The sequence below is a fragment of the Geospiza fortis genome, unplaced genomic scaffold (genome assembly GCF_000277835.1).
Source record: "Geospiza fortis unplaced genomic scaffold, GeoFor_1.0 scaffold10, whole genome shotgun sequence".
NCBI classification, from domain to species: domain Eukaryota; kingdom Metazoa; phylum Chordata; class Aves; order Passeriformes; family Thraupidae; genus Geospiza; species Geospiza fortis.
The window spans coordinates 3,521,522-3,542,477 of NW_005054326.1; the positions used below are offsets into that span (position 1 = coordinate 3,521,522).

Sequence of the window (20,956 nt, forward strand, 5' to 3'; positions counted from 1 at the left end):
TTACTTCATTTTTATCAAGGATGCTTAATCTCCATTTTTCACTCCCTAATGGTGAATAGAGGCAGGGGGGAACAGAGGAGGGACATTGTCCTGTGTCCTCATGCAAGTTAATTGTGCTTTTGATTCCCACCAAGCAAGCACCAACTTCAAATCTAAATCACTGGTGACTGCAGTGTGATAGGAGCTCTTCCTTCCTGTTCTGTAGAGTAGCAAACCAGGCTGACAGAAATCACCTGCCTCTGAAGAGCAATGTTCTTGGCCAAATTTCTACCATAAGGTTTAGAAAATACACACTTAAAAATTAATTTCTATAGAATATCCTGTTCCATTCTGCCTATGACTGATGAACACCAGTTGTCCACTATAAGAGATATACTTTGGGAAAGGCAAGTTCATAAAAACTGGTAATCTAACAAGTGTCCTCATAGTTCAAGGATCTAGAAAAAAATATCCCCATTAAACTGTGACCTTTCTTTAATAAAAGCAGGCACTCTTTTAAATGTCCTGCTAGCATGCTCTGCATGAGGATTTTTAACAGTTATCTCCCTTGCTCACAGAAAGCAATTTGGGTTTAGACAAAGTGATAAATATTCACTTACCATCCAGAAAAGGGTTCCAATGGCAAACTCAGAATAATGCTCTATAGTAGACAGTACACTGAATATTAAACAAATCAGCACCAGGAGAAATCTGTAAAAAGAAAACAGTTTTTAGTGACTTGTCAAGTTGAACTGTAAATCTAGATCTAGTTTTTTTTCTCTCTCTCTCATTCACGTAACTTTTTTATCAGAAACACTTCATGTTTAATCAGTCAATTCTTCCTACTCAAATGAGTATCATCATTTTGCATTCATTCAGCTTTCAGAAACATGGAATAAAAATGACAGGAAAGCTGAACACAGGAAATCAATAGCCAAAGCTCATATTATCAAGTATATTTCTCAGGGAAGGTTGTCATAGTGAATGTTTCATGTTTCACTGATTGCTGTACAACTTAACAGAGACACAGACTACACTCAGTGGGTTTTGGTAGCTTTGACATGAAAATTACAGGTGGAAAAGCTTATCAGGAAGGGGAAAAACTGTTGTACAAGCGACAAGATGAATTCCTTTGGATTTTATCCATGGTCTTGCCCCAGTGGACACTTTTATCAGTGTTCCAGAAGAAGAGATGAAATGCACCTCACCAAGCCCACAGCTGACACAAGCCCAGAAGTTTGGTCACTAAGCTTGAGGGCAGCGCCCCTGGTGAGTGGTGCCTGCACAGGCCACAGAGCAGACACACAGGAATCTCCTAAAACTTGACAGGAACAAACCTCAATCCTACACAAAGCACAGGGAAGAAGACTAAAACATGTCCCCCTGACCTCCCTTTCCCTAATTCCCAGCTCCTGTGCCTCCCTCCCTCACTCATGCCCAAGCAGCAAAGAGGGTAGGGAATGCCGGGTTGTGGTCAGACTACCACACTTTTTCTCTGCCCCTTCTCCATCCTCCTCCTCCTCCTTCTCCTCACACTGCTCCCCTGCTGCATTGTGGGCCCTTCCATGAGCTGCAGTCCTTCACGATAAACCTTCCCCAGGGGCTGCAGGGAATTTCTGCTCTGGGACCTGCAGCACCTCATTCCCCTTCTCCTGCTTCTCTCACCTCCCTGCTCAGAGGTTGTTTCTCATTCTTGCTTTTCCCTCTTATTTCACAGCCCACGCTGTGCTTTTGGCCTTTCCCCAGGAGCTTGTCCACATAAGGCTGGGGGCTCAGCAGTCATGTATCCACACAGATATAAAGGAACACATGAAACAGAATCCCAGAATCATTTAGCTTGGAAAAGGCCTCAAAGACCATTGAGTCAAAACATCGGCCTGACAATCCCAGGTCTGCCACAAAACCCTGAGTGCCCCATCTATGCATTTTTCAAATTCTTCCAAGGATGGTGATTCCACCCCTTCCCTGGGCAGCCTGTTCCACTTACTTACTCACAGATGCACTTCATATGTATAGATCTATATATCTAGAGAGACAAAGTTCTCACAACACAGATACAGGACAGAAAATCTACTGCAAAGAACTGCTTGGATATGGAAAACACCCAAAACCTGTTGGTCTTGTTACCTTGGAGGGTAGGCTGAGCCAATATTCTTTATGCAGCACATTCAAACCACTACTAGAACCAGGGAAAATGGGACAATATTGATATCCATGGAGCCCTTCAGCTTTCCTTTTTCTCTTTTTAGAGTGCCTCAGAGTTTTAGACTGCCTTAGGAACACCAGGAATATCCAGCAGGTGATAATGAACTCTGGAAACAATTCTTTGGTATGTTTGGTCTTATCATACTTGTAAGAAAATTGGAAGTATGTGCTAACACAGGCAAGGAGGGACAGTTGTTTCTCAGCTGCCACATAGACAACAGCTGACCTCTTCAGGCCCAAAACTGGATTTGAAGTTATAAAAACAAAAGGTCCTGCTTCCTTTCATTGGCTCTGGAAGGACTCTGACACTATTTAATCACAAGTGGAGATTTGAGAAGATTAGGGCCACCATTAATAAACAGATTTCCTAAGTAGCGGTTAGAGCTGTACATGTACAATTGTCTCTGAGTTAAGTTTGCATTTCTTCGATATTTACCTATCCTGGTCCACAATATAAGAGAAGAGGGATCCAGAGAATACATCTTAGTCAAGGGTAACAGCACCTTTAGCTCAGGACAGATCTCAGCCACATTCTCATGGTTTATGAGCTTCACAACCTTCTCTCCTGGTTTTATGTATTGAGATTTTTTTTTTCCCATTTCCAAATTACACACTAAAACCATTCAAAGGACCCTTTAAATTCACTTAGTTTATGACACTATATCCTCTGGCCAGTGAGTGTCACTCCTTCCCAATGAATAGCAAGGGCAGCTCACATGAGCTGAGTACAAATTCAGTTGCAGTGGGGAAAAGTCAAAGACAAGCATAGATTCATGATTTAGTGAGGGCATCAAGAACAGCAACAACCACAAAAGAACAAAACAAAATGAACCACACAAAACCCCCAATCAACCAACCAAAAAAAAAATAAAAAAGGACCCCCAAACATTAAAAGAACACCCCAAAACAAAAAGAAAACCCTGCTGTGGGCAGACTGTCATCTCCATGGGGACACAGCAACCTGCTGAAGTGAGAGGGAAAGAACACAATTACTACTCTGGAACAAACATGGAAGTAGAGCTGCCTGTCCTTTACTGGAATTGCTGAGAAACTGCATTTGAGACAGATGAGGGACAGTTTCTGGTATTCTCAGCCAGAGCTGGACAGACTTAAGAAGGCAAAAATAACAGGAGTATGTCAAGGTAGATACAAAGCCAAATACAAGGCCAAAATTGTTCTTGTCCAGGCAGTGATCTCACAGTACATGACCACACAACCCAGGCAGCAGTTCATGGATGGACACACCCTCAGTGTGAAGAACCTAGGACTGCTTTCCCCTTGGATTTGTGTGTCTGGAGGGGGAGGCAGGACAGGGCTGGAGCCAAGAGCCATTCAGGACCCCTGGTTTACACAGCAGCCCCACAGCCAGGGTTTAGCCTGTGTTTAGCCTGTGATGTCCCTGTGTGCACCTGCAGCAGTTTATGCTCAGTGCTCACCGCAGGCTCTTGGAACGTAGCCATGGGTAGAGTTTTGGTGAGTAAGTGGTATCTGAGGTATGACAAAAGGGTTGCAGTCAAGTAGTGGGAACAAAGGTCAAGTCCTCCCTGCACCCCAAGTAAATCCACTCCCAGAGAAACCAACAGCCCTTTTGCACCTTTTCTCTAGCACAGTGGAGCAGCATCTTCTTCCCCCTCTGATATCTCTGAGCCAGCAGCCAGGGCATGCTGCCTTCACAGCTTCCTTTAAGTTACTGTCACTGTCATTGGGCCACACACCACAATGCAGGTTAGCTTTGATGAGTCCACACTTAAACAGCTCAGTTAACTCCAGCTGATCTGCAGAACCCAACAAGCTACACCTCTCTGTCTCTCAGGCAATCAGAAAAGCTCCTCGTGGACTGCTCCTAACGGCCTCTGGAATGCTACACATAGCTCTAACCAATCTAAACACACTGGGGGATAAAAGCTTGGGTGAGTGCCAAATTCCCTGCAAAGAGCTGGATGCATGGTCCACAGGCAAACCCCAGCAAGGCTCCTCCCTGAATACCTCTGGGCTTGTCTCAGGGTCGCACTGCAGGTGTTGGTTTGAGGGAGAAGCTGTCCCTCAAAGGCAATGCCGAAGTCTAACAGTGTTAACGTTGTCATCAAATGCCAAACAGATCCTGGGTCTCCCTGAATACTTCTGATTGGATTTCTGGGATACCTATAGGTAAGGCAAGTGGATGGGTGTGTGTTTCATATTGCTGGCTTGGGGTGAAGCTATTTAAAGCTTGACATATGGCAATTTCCCTTTCCCCACCAGCTCCAGCCCGGCTTCCTCATGTTGCCCTTACTATCCATACTCTCTCCTGCAAAGGACAATTCTCTGTGCTCTGAGGGTGAGAAAACAGGGTGTGATTGTTTACTTGCTTGCAGGGAATTATTGGCACCCACAGAGAACAGTTTCACCTACTGGCAGCTGTTCAGTTCCTAAAGACAGGAAGTTAATAAGGCAGAGATATAAACAATTACCAACTAGTAGAGCTGCTCTACTCTTTCCTATCCTAAAGGAACTGAGGTTCTCCTTTCTAGTACTTTGTCCTCTTTCATTCTTTCTGTGATTCTTGAGGATGTTGAGCCACAACCTGAGCTGCTACTTCTGCAAATACTTTTTTCCCTTTTCTGCCACAGTGCTACTAAAAATAATGAAGTATTTCCTCTCAAAACACCCGTCTTTCTTTTCCAATTCTATTTTCTGAAGATGGAAATTTATTCCAGATCACCTATTTGCAGACTCTTCCTCATTCTCTCTTTGAGCAGAAAAAAAATATTTTATATATCAGAGGAAAGAGGAGCACTTGAGAACTTCCCCTTTGGTTTCAGATTCTCATGTAACACCGTTCACACTTACAGAAGATGAAGTGTCATGCTTTCTCAAGAGACATCTTCTTAATGTAAACGAAATTTTAGTATTTCTTGACTTCTCCTCAGTTCCTTAAGCCTCAGGTATACACAAAAATACAACTGCTTTCTCCTCAAAGCTTTTAGACCATCATCCTTAAATCTGACCCATGTGTTAACCAGATTAAAGTGCTTCTTTATGTGCTGGTCCTCCTAAACATTGCTTCCTTTTGGAGAGGAGTTGGCGTGACTGGAAACATGTTTCTGTTGCTGTCGTAGCCAGGGAAAAATTCTGTTTAATGGATTTATTGACCATGAGCACACTTCACTGAAGCCTACAAACACTGGGAACTAGGAGGTTAACTAAACACTGAGAGCAAAATGATGTCAAGCACTTTCTCCAGGGTGAACCTTTCAAAGGTCATGCTGTAACAAACTTATTTTCCATGGAAGACAAGCCTAATGGAAGTTCTTAAAGGAGGAGTAGTCATAATCCCTCCTTTTTAAGTTTTGCAGCAAATAATTCCATTTCTAGCAAAAACTGTGCATGTGGGGCTTTCTGTTTATCTCCTGCAGATAAGTGCACTTAAGGTACTGATATACCAGATGCTTGTGAGAATGTTATCTCTTGGACAATAAAAAAGGGATGGGTGGGGAGGGGACAAACTTGTAAATTCACAGATAGAGATATCCTCCTTGGCAACCAAGCACAAAACAGTAGCTTTGGGGCCTTCTGGGCTTTACCAAACTTTGTTGACCCTGCAAAGTTTTTTTTAGAGAAAAAAAAAACTTTTAGAAAAATATGAGCTTTATAATGAAAGCAAATCAACAAAAATTGTTATGGAAAAGCTATCAAAACCCATGCTCTGTAGAATTGAGTGTCCTGGACCGTGGGTTGCTGATGATTTTAACACAGCCAAATGTGTCCTGTTCCTTCCTCAAAACTGAGCTGCTGTGCCTCTCTTCACTCTGTGAAAGCCCTCCAGGTAGATAACTGCAAATGGCTTCTACATGTTCCAGCTGAAAGTACATGGAAACCCTGCCTTTTAGATTCCTTAGATAGTCCTTTATTCTATCTGCTATTTTCTCCAGAAGCTTTGAGCAGCCTGCTTTAGTGGAAGGTGTCCCTGCCCAAGGCAGGGGGTGGAATTCAATGATCTGTAAGGTCCCTTCCAACCCAAACTGTCCCACGAGTCTAAGAATCTAAGCCAAAATGTTCCAGCCTACTATCACAGTAGGGAAGAAGAAATGCAGTTGCTTCAGCTGGGCTTAAATAAAAAGAAAAATGGACTGAATTTAGGCTAATATGTCCAAGTAAATCTATGTGCAACTACACCCATTGGAGTTTCAGCTTTTTTCTGGATGACAGACTACAGAGTTGTCAAAAGGAGACCAAAAGCTCTAAGTCAGCCTGTTGTTAGGGACAATAAATGAGTTTAGCAAACAGAAAGTTCTTTGAGGGGCTCCGGCAGCACGGGCTGCTTTCTATTTCAACTGGTCATTTTGTGGCAGGAAAACTAAGGAGAGCATTTTTTCTTTTTTCATACTCTAAAAGTGCATGTTCTCATTCCTGAGTGAATGAAACACTTTCTTCTAAATGGGACTCCACTGTCTCATGTTGAATAACCATGTGCTCCTGAAAAACATTCCTGATGGTCTGAATGAAACCTCATTCCTGGTCCTTACATATTTTTGTTATCCAAAGGAGTTTCTAGGTCATGAAGGTTGTCCCCATGCCTTTGTAGGCAAGTTTTGATGTCCCTCAGTTCTCTCATAAATCTGTTTCCAGGCTCCTGAAGTTTGATGTGTCTTTGAAAGGTCCTGTGCTTATCCATATGCGATCATACACAAATTAGAGTTGGTTGGAAATTTTGGTAAAGGGACAATTTTTCTGCTGAAAATACCAATCTGTTAAAATTAGAAATAGTCTGGGAATGTGTTGGTTTCAGCAGAAGTGGAGAAGAAGGCCAGACACGGTTTAATGGAAACCTGCCTAGCCTTGGACTACCAACAGGGAGCATGCCTAGCAGAGAATTTGGCCATATCTGATTTTCATTTTTCTACCCCAGCATAAAATATTTTCAGAGCTTTGAAGCCCTCAATCAAAGGAAAATCCTACCTATTGCATGGATATACTGAGGATATCTGTTTTCAGCTGTCTCTTCTGAGTTGCACCCAGAAATGCCATGTAACATGTAACATGAAGTTGCCCTCCTGGTTCCTATCAGAAATAATAAGTCAATATTTCTACAACACCAAGGGAATTTAAAGTTTCACTTACAAATAGTGAAATTACCTGCATATACAGAATTCATCACAAATAGGGCAACAGTTAAAACCAATGTTGCTCAAACCACAGCATGAGCCACACATCCCACAAAAAAATCTCCCACGTGAAACCAGCTTTCTGGATCTACTGACCCAAGCTGTTGGATGTTATTTATAACACATCCACAGCTCCATTAGTAATGAGCACTTCACATTTCCAAACATTTGACAGCCTAACTTAACTGCTGTTCTTTGAAGAGCACTAAGATTTGGATTTTGCTTTTTCTACAAGTTTATCTGGCAGTACTTCAGAACTGACAAATTGCATTCATGCATCCCTTACAACCACCAGGAGCACTGATCTTACTGAAACCTTTTATTTAATGCCCTGCCTTTCCTGGGATTTAAGCTCCTTGATTCCACTGAGTGCCCATATCTTCCACTGACGTCTGTGCTTCTGTGTTTCTCTTGTTTTTATCTTTGCATGTCTTGCAATCTTCCACTCTGATTCTACAGATAGGACTTTCTAGAAGAGACATAATCAGTTCTTTAAACAGTGACAAAACCAGTCCATCATCATGACTTCAGTGTTGATGATTCTGATACTTTTATGACCAACCTTGACTGCAACGCAAAAAGTCAGTAGGTTTTGGCGTGTGATTTAGGACACGCCTCCAAGGGAACAGGAAATTCCAACCACCATTCAAAATGCAACACCAGCTTCCTCATAGTACTCACATTAAATAATGTCTCTTGGGTTCAGAAGAAGGATAGGGAAACAACAAATATATCTAATGATGCTGTGAAAATACATCTGCTGAGTTAATGCCAGCTTGATCATCACTTTTCTTCTTGAATTTGGTACCATGTGGAGTCCTCGAGTTCATGAGCAATTGTAACATTAATACCAAGGAATATATTTTTATTTTGCTGGTTCCTGTAAGAACAGAGGGGTTTTTTTCCCACAAAAGCATAACCAAATTCCATCAACAGCACCACTGCAATGTCAGGCTACAGTATTTGTTGTCACTACAGAAACAACATTAGCCCGTGGGGGCAGATGTTAATGTATATTAATTGCTCAGATTATTACAAAATTGAGCTTCTAGAATAAGATGGATTTAATTTCTTACAGAAATGATGGAAAAAGTCATCAATAATTCAAAAAATGAAAATAGAACTTACTCATGCTGTGGCTTTGTGCCCTGTGGTTAGGTGATGGTGCCTAACATGAAGTACTCCCAGACCCAAGTTCTTCCTTAGGAGCTTTCCTAACATCTCTCTCCTGAAAAGACTCCTTGGTGCCAAACAATCGAAAGGACCTCAAAGTGAAGTGTTCTCATCTTGGGGATATTAATTTCTCTCTCCTCTAGACAAATGTCTGTTTTAACCAAATGAGAAGAAGCACAGTATCTCTGACATGCCTCATCCCCTGTCCATGTTAGCTGGAGCTCGCCAGCTGGCTCAAAGCTTTTTGGTAAGGCCCTTTCAGACAGACATGCTCAGACAGTGTGGTTGCAGAAACCTCATTTCCTTAGGAAGAGAGGTTCAAAATTAATAACTACCCCCATGTATTTTTAGAAAAACCAAATCCTGGAACTTTACAGAACCCTAATGGCAATTTTCTTTAACATCAGCGTACCTTCATTAGCAACTTCAGCCATTCCACCATCTCATCCATGCAACTCTAAGCAGTAAGAGGAACACCCCACTTTAATGAATAAGGAGTTCTTGAGCTTCTTCTCTTCAATCCTGCTCCTCTTTTGGTACCTGAAGCTTGTCATCAGAGACATCTGCTTAGTACCTCTCAGTAGTTAGTGCACAGATGAAAAGTAGACATTGTAGTTCTAAACTGAAAACTTTGTCAGTGACATTTCTATATAAAATTCCAAATAATTAACTGTTATGCTGGCAAGTAACACCCTAAACACAATAAGTAATGAGTAATAATAATAATAATATTAATAACAGGCCTTACTCTTATGAAAGTACACCATGTCCAGAATTAAGCTGTGACATCAAGGTCAAAGCCAGAATCTCAAAAGCAGCCATGTGCTTATAATTACTCTGAACTTTAGTTGTTGCTTGTGTTGGTCATATTACAGTCACATCATTGGAAAAAGCAAAATATCTGCATGCATTCTAGAGATAATTGTGGAAAGGACAGAAATGGGAATTTGACAGTCCCTTTGAGATAAACAGTTATAAATAATGGGTTATATGCTTCATTTCCAGATAAAAATAGGAGCTGGAGAACACTATGCTAACTTATTTCAGTTCACTAAAGAGCTGCTACACTCAAAGAATCAAAATATATGCAGGCAAGTGCCCCATTAAATGGAACCACTAGACCCTTACATATTTTGCCTTTTAAAGTTCTTTACATCAGCAACAGTTGTACGCCAAACAAAAATGGAATATCAGCCAGAATGGTGGCTCTGAACTTCTGCAATTCAATTAACAGAACACAACTAGCATTTCTTACATGGAGTTGGAGGAAGTAAAAAAAACTGAGAAAGCAAAGTCTGAGGGGAAACAATAATAGGAAAAAATTGCAATTTTTAATTTGTGCAAATAATCCGAATTCACTTGTTCATGTATTACTCACAGTGACACAGACATTGGTACACAGAATCTTTTCTAAAGGAAAAAACCCTCTGCTGGCTAGCCCCCCTTTTATAAACATGCTTTTTGATCTTTTTGTACTTTCCTAATGAAGTTTTAAGTCAATGGTGTTATTGATGTTGTTCGCATTTTTGTAAGGATCGTGCACTTTCAATTATTCAGCAGTAATTGTTCAGTTGAGGTTTTTTTTTCAACAGCCTGCTGGGATCAGGAACGTGTGTGCGTGTGTATGTGTGTGTGTGTGTGTTTATGTGTGTGTGTGTGTGTGTGTATGTTTTAGTGTGTTTTTGTGTGTGTTTGGTGTGTGTGTGCACATGTGCTTCTCTTTGAAGGAGCTGTGGGAGTCAGTCTGGAGGAGGAGAGGGGTAGCAAAGTAAATCTAGGGCATGTTTTCATATAAAACTGAGCTCACACCACAGCTCTCCGGTGGGGAAAAAAAAAAAGAAAAAAAGAAAGAGAACTTTGCCTCATTCCATTCCAGTCTTGGCCAACTGTGTTAGTGCTGGTTGCAGCCCAGTTAGACCACTTGCTGACATGCTGCAACTCCTGAAGGTCCCCTTTCCCTGCTTATGTAGATCCCTGCCATTACAGGGAGCTGATGAAGCGTAGGAGGCCTCCAGTGAGTGCCAGAAGAAACACGAATTGTGCAGCAGAAATGTGTGTCCAGAAGAGAAAAAGGGAAGGTGGCAGAGGGGCACCAAGAGCTCTTTTGGCATTGGTAAACCACCATGCCAGCTCTTGGGAAACCATACTCATTTTCCCTGTCTACCTCACAGTTCCCCAAGACAGGCAGCATCCCATAGGAATATTTTGGAGCAACAGCCATTACCCTCTCTAAGTCACCATTTGGAGGAGTTGTTTCCCCAGAAATCTCCAGGCAGCCTGCAGAGCAGACTTTATGGCTACCCAAAATCTGCATTTATGAACTGTTTTGCAGTCAAACCAGGTGGTCTGCAGTACTTGCCAGATGATTTGCAATGTTACTTTGCAATTATTGTGCACAATTTTATATGAAATCCAACAAGTAATTTTGATCCACTGAGAAAACAAGAGTGGGGAAGTGTTTCAAGGTGCTTCATGTGCAGTACTAACCTGATCCTCTCTTTCCCACTGAAGTAAGCTTCTGCTGGTGTCAGAAGCTCAACTGGCTATGCAAGTTAACTCCAAGTTCAACTATCAAAGCACAATACAGCTGGAAGGAGCAAGCTGAGTGCTGGAGGTGGAAGAGAGGAGCAGAACCCACGCTGGCTTGTTAGCAAGGAGCTGGTAGATCAGCTCACCTCATCCCAAAGGAAGTTATGGGATACAAAGGGTGGTCTAACTTTTGAATGAGAGCAAGGTCTGATACTCATTTAACAAGTGGCCAAACCAGCACAAAGTGACCTGGAACAGCTGCAAGTTCTCACTGAAGCTTTTGCAGTGTTACACAGCAAGAAAATGGCAGGCCTGAGAACACAGTTAAGAGTCCCTGTCCTGGACGTCCCTTTTGCTTTGGACTTGCCTCCACTCCCAGCCAGCCTGTGGTTTTTCCAGTGCCTGACAGCAGCCTTTCCAGCTGTGCTGACTCCAGGGGTGATGTGACATCCATTTGCTAGGAACTGGACTGGGACCAACAGCTCCTTTTGTATCTCCCCACAGCCATCACTGCTGCTTCTTCTGTTGAACTATTGACTTGGACAAGATTCAAATTAGTTGCCTATGGGTGAAAGGTTCCTTGTCCCATCATGAATTCCACACCCCCGCTTTCCCTAGCTCCCAGCTGTCATGTCTTACCCCTCTTCCTCCCAGTGGCTCTCTGAGCTTCTTGACCATTTTCAGCTGTCCCCTTTGTGCCTGTATCCAGCTTTCTGATATCCATAACCTGTTTTTCTTCTTTCCTTTGTCAGATTCTCTTTGTTCTTGAGCTACTCTGCTCTTGTATTGTTTTCCTCCAGTTTCAGCATCCCTGCCACCAGTCTCAGCTTCCACCACAAACCAACGTGGACCTCAGTGTCTCAGTCCCAGGTTCTCCTTCCTCCCTCTTTCACCACACTCAGTGTTAGCCAGTTGTCCTGCTCCCTCACTTCTTAGTCCAAAGAAACCCAGGTTCCCTCTACATCTGGCTTTTTAACTGAAAAATTCATCTACCCAGGCAAGAGCAGCACAATAGACCAAAATTAGCAGTACCTGCATGCTCCAGAGAAATGGAAAATACACAAAAAGGGAGTTGGAGTGCAGTGAGCAGGGTGTAACTGAGGGGGAAAACACGATGGATCATGGGGACACTCAGGGGTTTCCTGCCTGGAAGCCACACTGCGACATCACCTCGGGCTGACACAAGGTGGCCTCTGTGGCTCACAGGACAGTGTAAAGTGACAGCCAGCCAGGCGGACACAACATTCCAGCCCACAGTGGAGCCATTCCAGCAGTCACTAAATGGATGTAGGCTTCAGAAATATATCCATCACATAAGTAAGACTCCGCCTGCAATTAAATGATTTAAATGTGTAGGTTTGCCAAGTAAGGTCACTGCCATAAATAACTCATCACCAATGCATGTTGTATTTTTCTTTCAAGAGACAAAATATGAGGGCTACACCCTAATACCTGACATTTGGATGTGATTTAACCAAGTGCATAGCTGAGTTTAGAAATTAATCCAAGCCAGGCACACGCTGCTTTTTCTGGACTGAGGACCTCACAGAAAATAGCTGGGCTCTAACACAGGTGATCTCCAACACCCCAACGCTCTTATAGAGCCACAGGAATTGCTTGGTTTGGATCAATACATTGTCAATTCATGGAGCAGCTGCTTCTCAAGCCCTCAGCTCTTCCTAAGTGAAATCCTCTACTCTACTGGGCTTTTTGGAAGTGAAGTATTTCACAGTCCTAAACTAGAAATGTATCCAAATGAAAAGGTTTTCAAGATCAGCAAGAGGTCACCCACCCACTCAACCCACTCACCCCTTCAAACATTTTGTTTTGAAACCATAATTTCAACCTCCACTAAAACTCCAATAACTCCACTAAAATAATACAAATTCTAGATTTAATTAGGCAAAAATAATTCCCTTTTCTAATACTGTTATAAGGTTCCATAAGAACCCTGAGCTTATTCCCTTAAAAGAAACTTTCTACAAGTGTTATCAGCGCTTATCTTGGTAATTTCAGAATGAGAAGAGGTCACCTCCTGGAGCACTTGCTGTTCCCTTACCTTGCCTGGTTTTGGAAAGTCAGGTTCTTTCTAACAGAACTGACTCCAGATCAGAACAGACTCCAGTCCCTCTTGGACAGAAAGTTCCCCCAAGTTTGTAAATAAATTGTCTGATTTTTGTGTCATGAAGGACAAAAGGGACAGAGCACATCCAGCTCCTTCGGGCTACACAAATATCAGCCATGTACTTGAAAGTTTGGATTTGTTAGGAAAATAACAAATCATCATAATCATCACCACCAATCAGCTGCACTTAAGTTACCTCCAAACCCACACATAAAACACGGGAAGCTGTTTAAAAACAAATTACAGGTTGTTCTAATTATAAAATTGAGTGTATTTTAGATTAGTAGTTTATTTTTTAACAATGTTTTGCTGTAATGATATATAATCTTATAAGGCATGTTCTTTCCAAAACAGAAACTTGTTATTTAAATGAACACATCATGTAGTTACTGGGATAATTATTAGAAAAAATATCCTTGAGACAAAATGCTTGCCAAAAGCTGTGTCAAACATTTCCTTTCTGGGAGCCTCGAAGACAAATAACTTATAAGAGCACTCAATTTACATATTCTTTCATGTAAATGGTAGGAATCTTTTAAAAAAAACAATTGCTGTTGGTATTACCAGTATTTTCTCCAATTTTCTAGTACTGAGGGGGTGTATAGATGTTTTTAATTTATTTTAATGTCCATTTCAGAATAAAAAAGTGCATATTAAAGGTCAACCTCAGTTGGGGATAAAAGCAACACAGATGATGAAACAAATGAATTTTAGCAAGATTAGAAGTCTCAACTAGCCTTAAATCATGACTATTCATATATTTAAATCTACACAAATCACATCTTTTTAGTCCTTAGGAATAAAGCATGCTATAAGCATAGTCCTTGAAAGAGGCTTTATCTTTTTGCTCGGAGAAATTTCATTAATCAAAAAATCCTTTCAAAAATACATATATGATATTAAGGGGGGAAAAGGAAGCAAGTATTAATGAGACTATTTTATGTTAAATAGAAGCATTAGTACTCATCCCTAGAATTACCATATATTTCTCTGGGCAATTCCTGACTGCAGCCACTGATAATGAGTTTTTTCCCAAAATGCAATCAGGCCATAGTTTATCTCAGACAAACAGAGTAATTTCAACACTCTGCATTTCTTTAGGAAATATGCAAAGTTTATAATAAAAGCAAGGCCTTTTGGCTCAGCTGGCCAGTAAAACTTGCTCTGGTCTCAGTGAGAGCACAACTGGACCCTTTCTACAGCTAAGATGACAAATTCTCTTTCTGTTAAGCAGCATTCAGAACAGTAATTGAGGTTTTGCTAAGCTTGACAGATACCATAAGCAACCAAAGAAAACAGTAACAGCTGGATTAATATATCAACCACTGCTTTACAAGGGTAAATGGAAGCCTTAATTGCCTCCTTGCATGTACTACATACATGGTATAATGAAAAACATTTCACTAAGTTTGTACTCATTTCATGTTCACGACTATAAATCAATTCAAATTAGTAATATTATATGTTTGTCTAACAAATTACTTGTTTTGGCTCTTTAACATGAGCAAAACAAACTTAAAAGAGCAGAATGTGTCTCATCACAGCTGGACCTGCCACATCTGCTAAAAAATGCAGTGTCTGAAGCTGGAACAGTGTAAAGCAGCTCAATCAGCAATCAGATGTGCCAGGAGCACAGAGGACATACCCTCAGAAATACCAAATATACATGTACATCCTTGAAAACAAAGATCATTTGAAGAATAAAAAGCCTTCTCTGGAAATGATAATGCATATAGTGGCTGATTCTTTGAGGAACTGGCTTTTCCACTGCCTTGAGAGGATTACTCATGGAACAGGTTTTGAGCACAGGAGATCAAGTACTGATTCCTGGCTGATTAAATGGGCAGTTTCGGATTTTTCTTACGCCAAAGAGCATGTGAAAATGTAGGTACTTACACAGCAAAATGATAGATAAAACACTTCCACCCACTGGGCCTCTCCAGGAAGTTGTAGACCTGTCCCTGGGTGCTGGTTTTGGTCAGATATTGGCTCTGGAAGCACTCCATGGTCCGGGCCCTGCCGGCTCCACTGTCCAAGCAGGCTGCAGCCTTTGTGCCTTCCCTGGGGCTGCTCTGGGCAAACCCAGCTCCCTTATCCATGGAGGGCTCTGCATTCAGTGCCACAGGAGAATACTGCATGGTGCTGAGGCTCCCCCTGACTTCCAACAACGCTGCAGATTTGCTGTTTCCACTCAGAGTGCTCAGCTGGAGAGTGGAGGAGCCTTGATCCTGCCCGCGGTGGTTACACAGCGGGTGTGCAGCAGTTTCTGCACCACCACGGGACATCCTGCAGCAACAGCCAGGTATTGCTGTCTCTGATCAATATTTAAAATCATGAAGGAGGGATTGGGTGTCTTCCGTGCCCAAGGTTGTCCAGCAGCTGATAAGATGACTTTGTGCTGTTATCATGGAGCTTCTCTGTGACACAAGTGTGAGCTGCCAGCCTGTCACCTGCTGTCACTCACATCCTCTGAAATTAAGTCAGAAAAATCTATGAGACAGTAACAAGGAACAGGAGTCTGGGAAAGGAAGGAGGTTGAGACTTCTGGAGGAAGGAAAGAAAATTCATTTCAAAATTACATTGTTGAAGGAAGCCTAGAACTATTTAAACAGTGCAACACTTGTGCAGCAGCAGAGAGAGCTGATCCTACCAGATTACTTTTTGCTGAGCAGTTCCTGAAGTGCACTGATTAAAAATGAAATGTTGCCCAAAACACATCTGAATGAGGCTTTGACCTCCAACACCTACACCCCAGAAGAACTTATCTAAAGCACCAATATTACAGGAAGAATTTAAGACTTAAATTATTTCAGTCACCTCATGGGATCCGATCTTGTAGTCCACAGTACTCTGGAACAACTTTTCTCAAGTGTAAAAAAGAGGATGCCATTAATGATAACTGATACTGGGAGGTTAATATTGGTACAAGGGAAAAGATCAAAGACTCCTGGACTGATCCTCAATTTTCTCCAAGCCCTTTCATGTTTACAGCTAATTTTGCTACTCAAACAAGTACCTAGACAAAATAGAAAAGATAATATGGTTCTTCTAGATCAATATGTATTTCATAAAGCAGAATTCAATTTCTGCTAATACAGAGCAGCAATTTCTTAGCAGCAACATTAATAATTTTGTAAGACTGAGAGTGGATGTCCTTTTTTGAACTGCCTTATTTTTTACACCCGACATTCAGAGTTACTTTAGCCTCAGTAGAATATTTTAGACAGACAATTTCAGCCTTCACACCCCCCCCTTTTAAATTAAGCCTATTTTTTGCTGTTGCTTAAAGCTCCTCATGTGTAGTGAATGAACTCCCAGTGCAGTACATCTGAACAGAGCCCTCCAAGTTATTCCACAAAGTATTTACATGTATACATTTTAACATGACTTTCCTACACATGGCTTGTTTCTTAACATTGCTCATGGACAGGTAAGCATCAGCTCACATTTCCACACCAGTCCTGGTGCAAAGAGAGAAATACATCCCTTCCCTCAGCAGCTCTCTTAATGAACAGCTGGAGGGTGCAAACATTAAAGCACAAAGCCCTTCATCCCAGTCAGCCTGCAGCAGGTCCCTGAGAAGCACCTCTAAGAACATCCTTTCAGCACTCTGGGGTGCTGAGGCTGGCTAGGCAGAGATGCAAGCCTGGAATACCTTTCCTGGGCTGCTCCATCCCCACACAGCATCCCACAGACGCGGCACAGAAACACCTGAAAGCAGCTGGCAAACAGCACCTACTTTCTCCAGGCGTGTCCCTCTCCCGGCGGCTGCTGCACACCGCGGAGTCCCTGCAGAGGGGTAGGAGAGGAGCTGCTGCCCGGTTCTGCCCACAGCTCCCCGAGTCCCACCCTGAGCAAGGCAGGGGCCCTCCCTTTGGGCTGCCTTATATGGCTGCCCTTGCAAAAGGCACAGAAAGAATCGGGAACAGTTTGGATGATTTCAGAGAGGAGTTACTTCTGTCTCTTCCTGCTGTCAAAACCAGCAATCACAAGCAGCAGCTTAACTTCCCTCCCAGTGTTTTTCTTATCTGCAGACACTTCATTGCAATGCATTAGAAGCAGCCTTTCCTTACTGCACATCTTTAAACACTGAATTAGGTGATGCCTGTGGCAAGCTGGAAGCTCTGTATCCTCCTTTCATACTGGGAAAGTCTAAACAGCAGCTTCAGTTGCTCAGGGTTTTTTCCATAAAGTTTTGACAAAGCCAAAAGCAGTGCTTCATTGTTACATCAAGAACTGGAAAATCAGGGCTCTCTCATGTTGCTGCCCTTTTGAGCTCCAAGTCATTTTTTACATTAATATGAGAGGAAGAGAATCCCAAACATAACCATTCCAGCATCCAACTCTCCATTTTATTGTTGATCTTTCTACTCAGGAAGGAGAAAGTGAATACTGCTATTTCTCTCCTTTCCTCCCTCTTGTAACAGAAATCAGATTGTTGTCTGCAGTGCCAACATTCCAAACTTAAGCTTCCCACTTTTCCAGAGCCAGGAGTTTGAGAATGGAGCAAAGGTACCCCTTTCACCCTATGGTTATCATCAGTGGGGAATGCTGCCATTGCACATAGTCTTCACTTTTTATCATAATTGTTTGTGGGGCTAAGGCATCTCTTTCCTTGGAAAGATTATGCCAGAAAGTTATTTCTTAGTTTCCTAGTTATATTTCCATACCACTGCAAAAACTCCAAAACAAAACAAAAACCCAAACCATTTTAGTTCCTTTCTTTTTTCTTGATACATGATACATGTAGTCTGATCTAAAAGCCAACCCATCCAGAACACTTTCCTTGGATGCTGTGTTGCTCAGTTTACCCTGTGCACAGTATTGAATACTTATTCCACACACGACTGCAGGTCTTTGAGAACTGATACCTGACTGGAGCCACAAAAATCCTTCTCCAGGTTTTTGCTTCTTCCTGAAATGCTTGCTGCATCAATTAATACTTTTATACTCTCTGCTCTATTAACTTTTCCAGACAGTAATTTGCTAAATGAAAAAATTTCCATCTCTCCTAACCTCTGACCTCTCCTCAATGTAATTACTCAAGCTCTACAAAACTAACCAAAGTATGGAGGGAAAAAAACATTGAAAAAACCCCAGCAAACCAAACAAAAACCCCCCAACCAACCAACCAACCAACCAACCAACCAACCAACCAACCAGTAATTTTTGTGGATATTTTAAGGTTAAAAATAAATTTCCTTTGAGGGAATAGTAGTACCCAGCTTTACTGCAAATGCAAAAACTCAACATAATAGCAGCAGGTTTGAAATCCCAGCAGAAATGAAACCAGAGCACCTGACTCCCATTTCCTGGTTGAGGAAAAGATGATTTAATGATAAGATTTTAATAGACTGAGAGGTGGAAAACTTGACCTTCACACACCCCCAAAAGCAGTATATCGCATCTTTGGGTCAAAATCTTAAAAGGCAATTAGTCACCTCACTAATTTATGACCTACATCACAGGCATGATTTCAGGGATGTCTAAATGCTGAAGTGTTCACTGGTAACTATAGATGCACATAGCATCCTGCAACTGTGTATATATACAGGAGCATGACTTCTGTGGCTGGGCTCACTTCATGTGTTGCATTTTGGTGGGCATGGTGCCACCCCCGTGCTCAGAGAGCACATCTTCCTCACCCTGACAGCACTGCATTTAGCACTAGACCTGGGAATTTATCACCAGAAGGCCAGGATGGGAAGGCACAGAGAAATGTCTGGCTCTGAGATGCATTTTGAACCCCTTCTTGAGGAGGAGGCACTTTTCAGAGACAAACCTAAACACAGCACCACTGGCACCACCCATCACTGTCTCCTCTGGGGGCTGTGTTCTAGAAGGAAAGTGTTAATGAGCGTGCAAGAGACAGATAATATGGAACTCTTAATGCTAGAAAATATCTTGAAGGGTAAATAATAGATGAGAATTGGAAAACATTCCCGCGCCCCTCTGTCCATCCCAGATTCCATTCTCTGGACGTAAGATCTCTGCATCAGTGCTCTTGAAGATCTGCTCTGGATCTGTGAGCTGCAGCTCTGCCAGCACTGACAGCCAGGAGCTGGGCACTGCTGAGTGCCACACAGCCCCCTGGGCCAGCTGTGGGACCTTAACAGTGATCACACTGTGGCACAAACCCAGCAAGTTGTGTGACTCCTGCTCGTCGTACCCAGCACGCCTTTAAAGGGGCAAAATTCCAGCCCTTGCTCTCTGATTCAGCTTCCCAGCCTGGTGGGCTCTTATAAAGGACTGTAAACAAAGGTAATTAAGAATCATGAAATGGAGCTTCAGTTTGAGTTCAATTAACAGTATCCCCTATACTTTTTATTTTTGGACTGTAATGGGGCAATATTTGTCTTGCCAATCTACACAGTTCAGTTGTCTATGGAGCACTTGGCAGTCTATTTAATGTGCACCATGAACACCATTATTCTCCTTCACAAGGATATGCTGAATGCAAACTAAGATTATAATAACTTTTACACTGTGGTATTGGAAAGATGGTGCATGTCCAGATTGAGACATTGGGCTTCCATTCTCTCCGAAAGAAATGTATTGTAGCATTTTACCACACAGGGAAAGATATGATGTGACAAATTGCCTTTTAAGAGTGCTGGCAGTGCTTCATTATTTTTGTACTAACATGGACAGCCTACAAGGCTGACTGCTTGACCCAGAGTAGTGTCTCTCATTTCCATGACAGAATGCCTGTAAGAAATTAACCTGACTCCTGAAGGATTTTTCTACTCAGTTCAAACTAAAATAAAATATTTTATTGGAAAAATGAACAGAAGATGCAAGTTCTTCAAGAAATGCCTGAACTTCTTAACAGTCATGATGTGAAGAAAGTGTCAATCTCATAATACATTCATGCATATCATGAATGTATAGATGTTAGAATTATCATAAATGTATAAAACTTATACTAAATCATACAGTAAGATATAAACTATTGTTGTTATGCTGACTAATAAACTCTATCTGCCTGATGGAAATTAAAAAATCAATTAATTCACATGATCATTAGAGGGAAAACTAGTAGAAACTTTAAGGTCAGGTTGTCTGCCTGTTCTTATAACACCTGTCCCTTTCATTTCTTGAAAATTCATCCACATTGTAAGCACCTGGGCCTAAATTTTATTCTGAAAATTTCTAGTTCTGCTTTTGACTGCTTGGTTAAAAAGCTATTCAGCCACTTTTGACCATGCAGTCAGAGGAAAATAGGTAGCTCTTTTAAAATAAATCCCACTGATAACCGACATCCATAACCATTCCAAAACAAAACCAGCAAAGCACAACAGCTTGCGTACTGGAACCATACCCTAAGGATGTATCCCTTTCCAAAGGATGTTCAGTGGTACCCATGGGATTCAGCACCCTGGAGAGAGCAAAGAGACCATGCCCAACATCCCCCTGCCCTGCCCAAGACCCCCACTCACCCAAAAATCACATCTCACCACCATTTAGTAACTAAGAGGGACTCCAGCTCCTGTTTTTCTCTCATTTTTATGAGTCCTGAGGAGTCCACAGCCATCCAACACACATCTCCTAAAAAAACTCTGCATTTTTAATTTCAGCAAGGATGTCAAGTATTCAGCTTATCCTTGTGTGTGTGTGCATGTGTATGTGAAAAATCTCAGATAAGCAAATCACTTGCATGGCTTAACTATTATTCCACAGTCGTTCAAGGTACATTTCAGTTTTCCATGAAGGATATACATACTCTGTGCCTCAGTCTCTTAGCTCGGAATCCTGTTGCTATTTTAGGTTGTCTCTCATGACAAGGAGGGGGGAAGATGAA

General features: G+C 41.9%; 1 protein-coding gene across 1 annotated transcript in view; it reads right to left on the bottom strand.

Moving 5' to 3' along the window:
• LOC102038559 (potassium voltage-gated channel subfamily KQT member 1-like) overlaps positions 1-15,440 on the bottom strand; it is a 410,492-nt gene extending 395,052 nt beyond the window's left edge. Inside the window, exons 1-2 of the mRNA XM_005421085.2 lie at positions 15,052-15,440; positions 600-690 (exon numbers count right to left, since the gene is read on the bottom strand). Of these exons, the coding sequence (XP_005421142.1) occupies positions 600-690; positions 15,052-15,440 (480 nt within the window). The remainder of the gene's footprint in view (positions 1-599; positions 691-15,051) is intronic.
• Between the last annotated feature and the right edge of the window lie 5,516 nt (positions 15,441-20,956).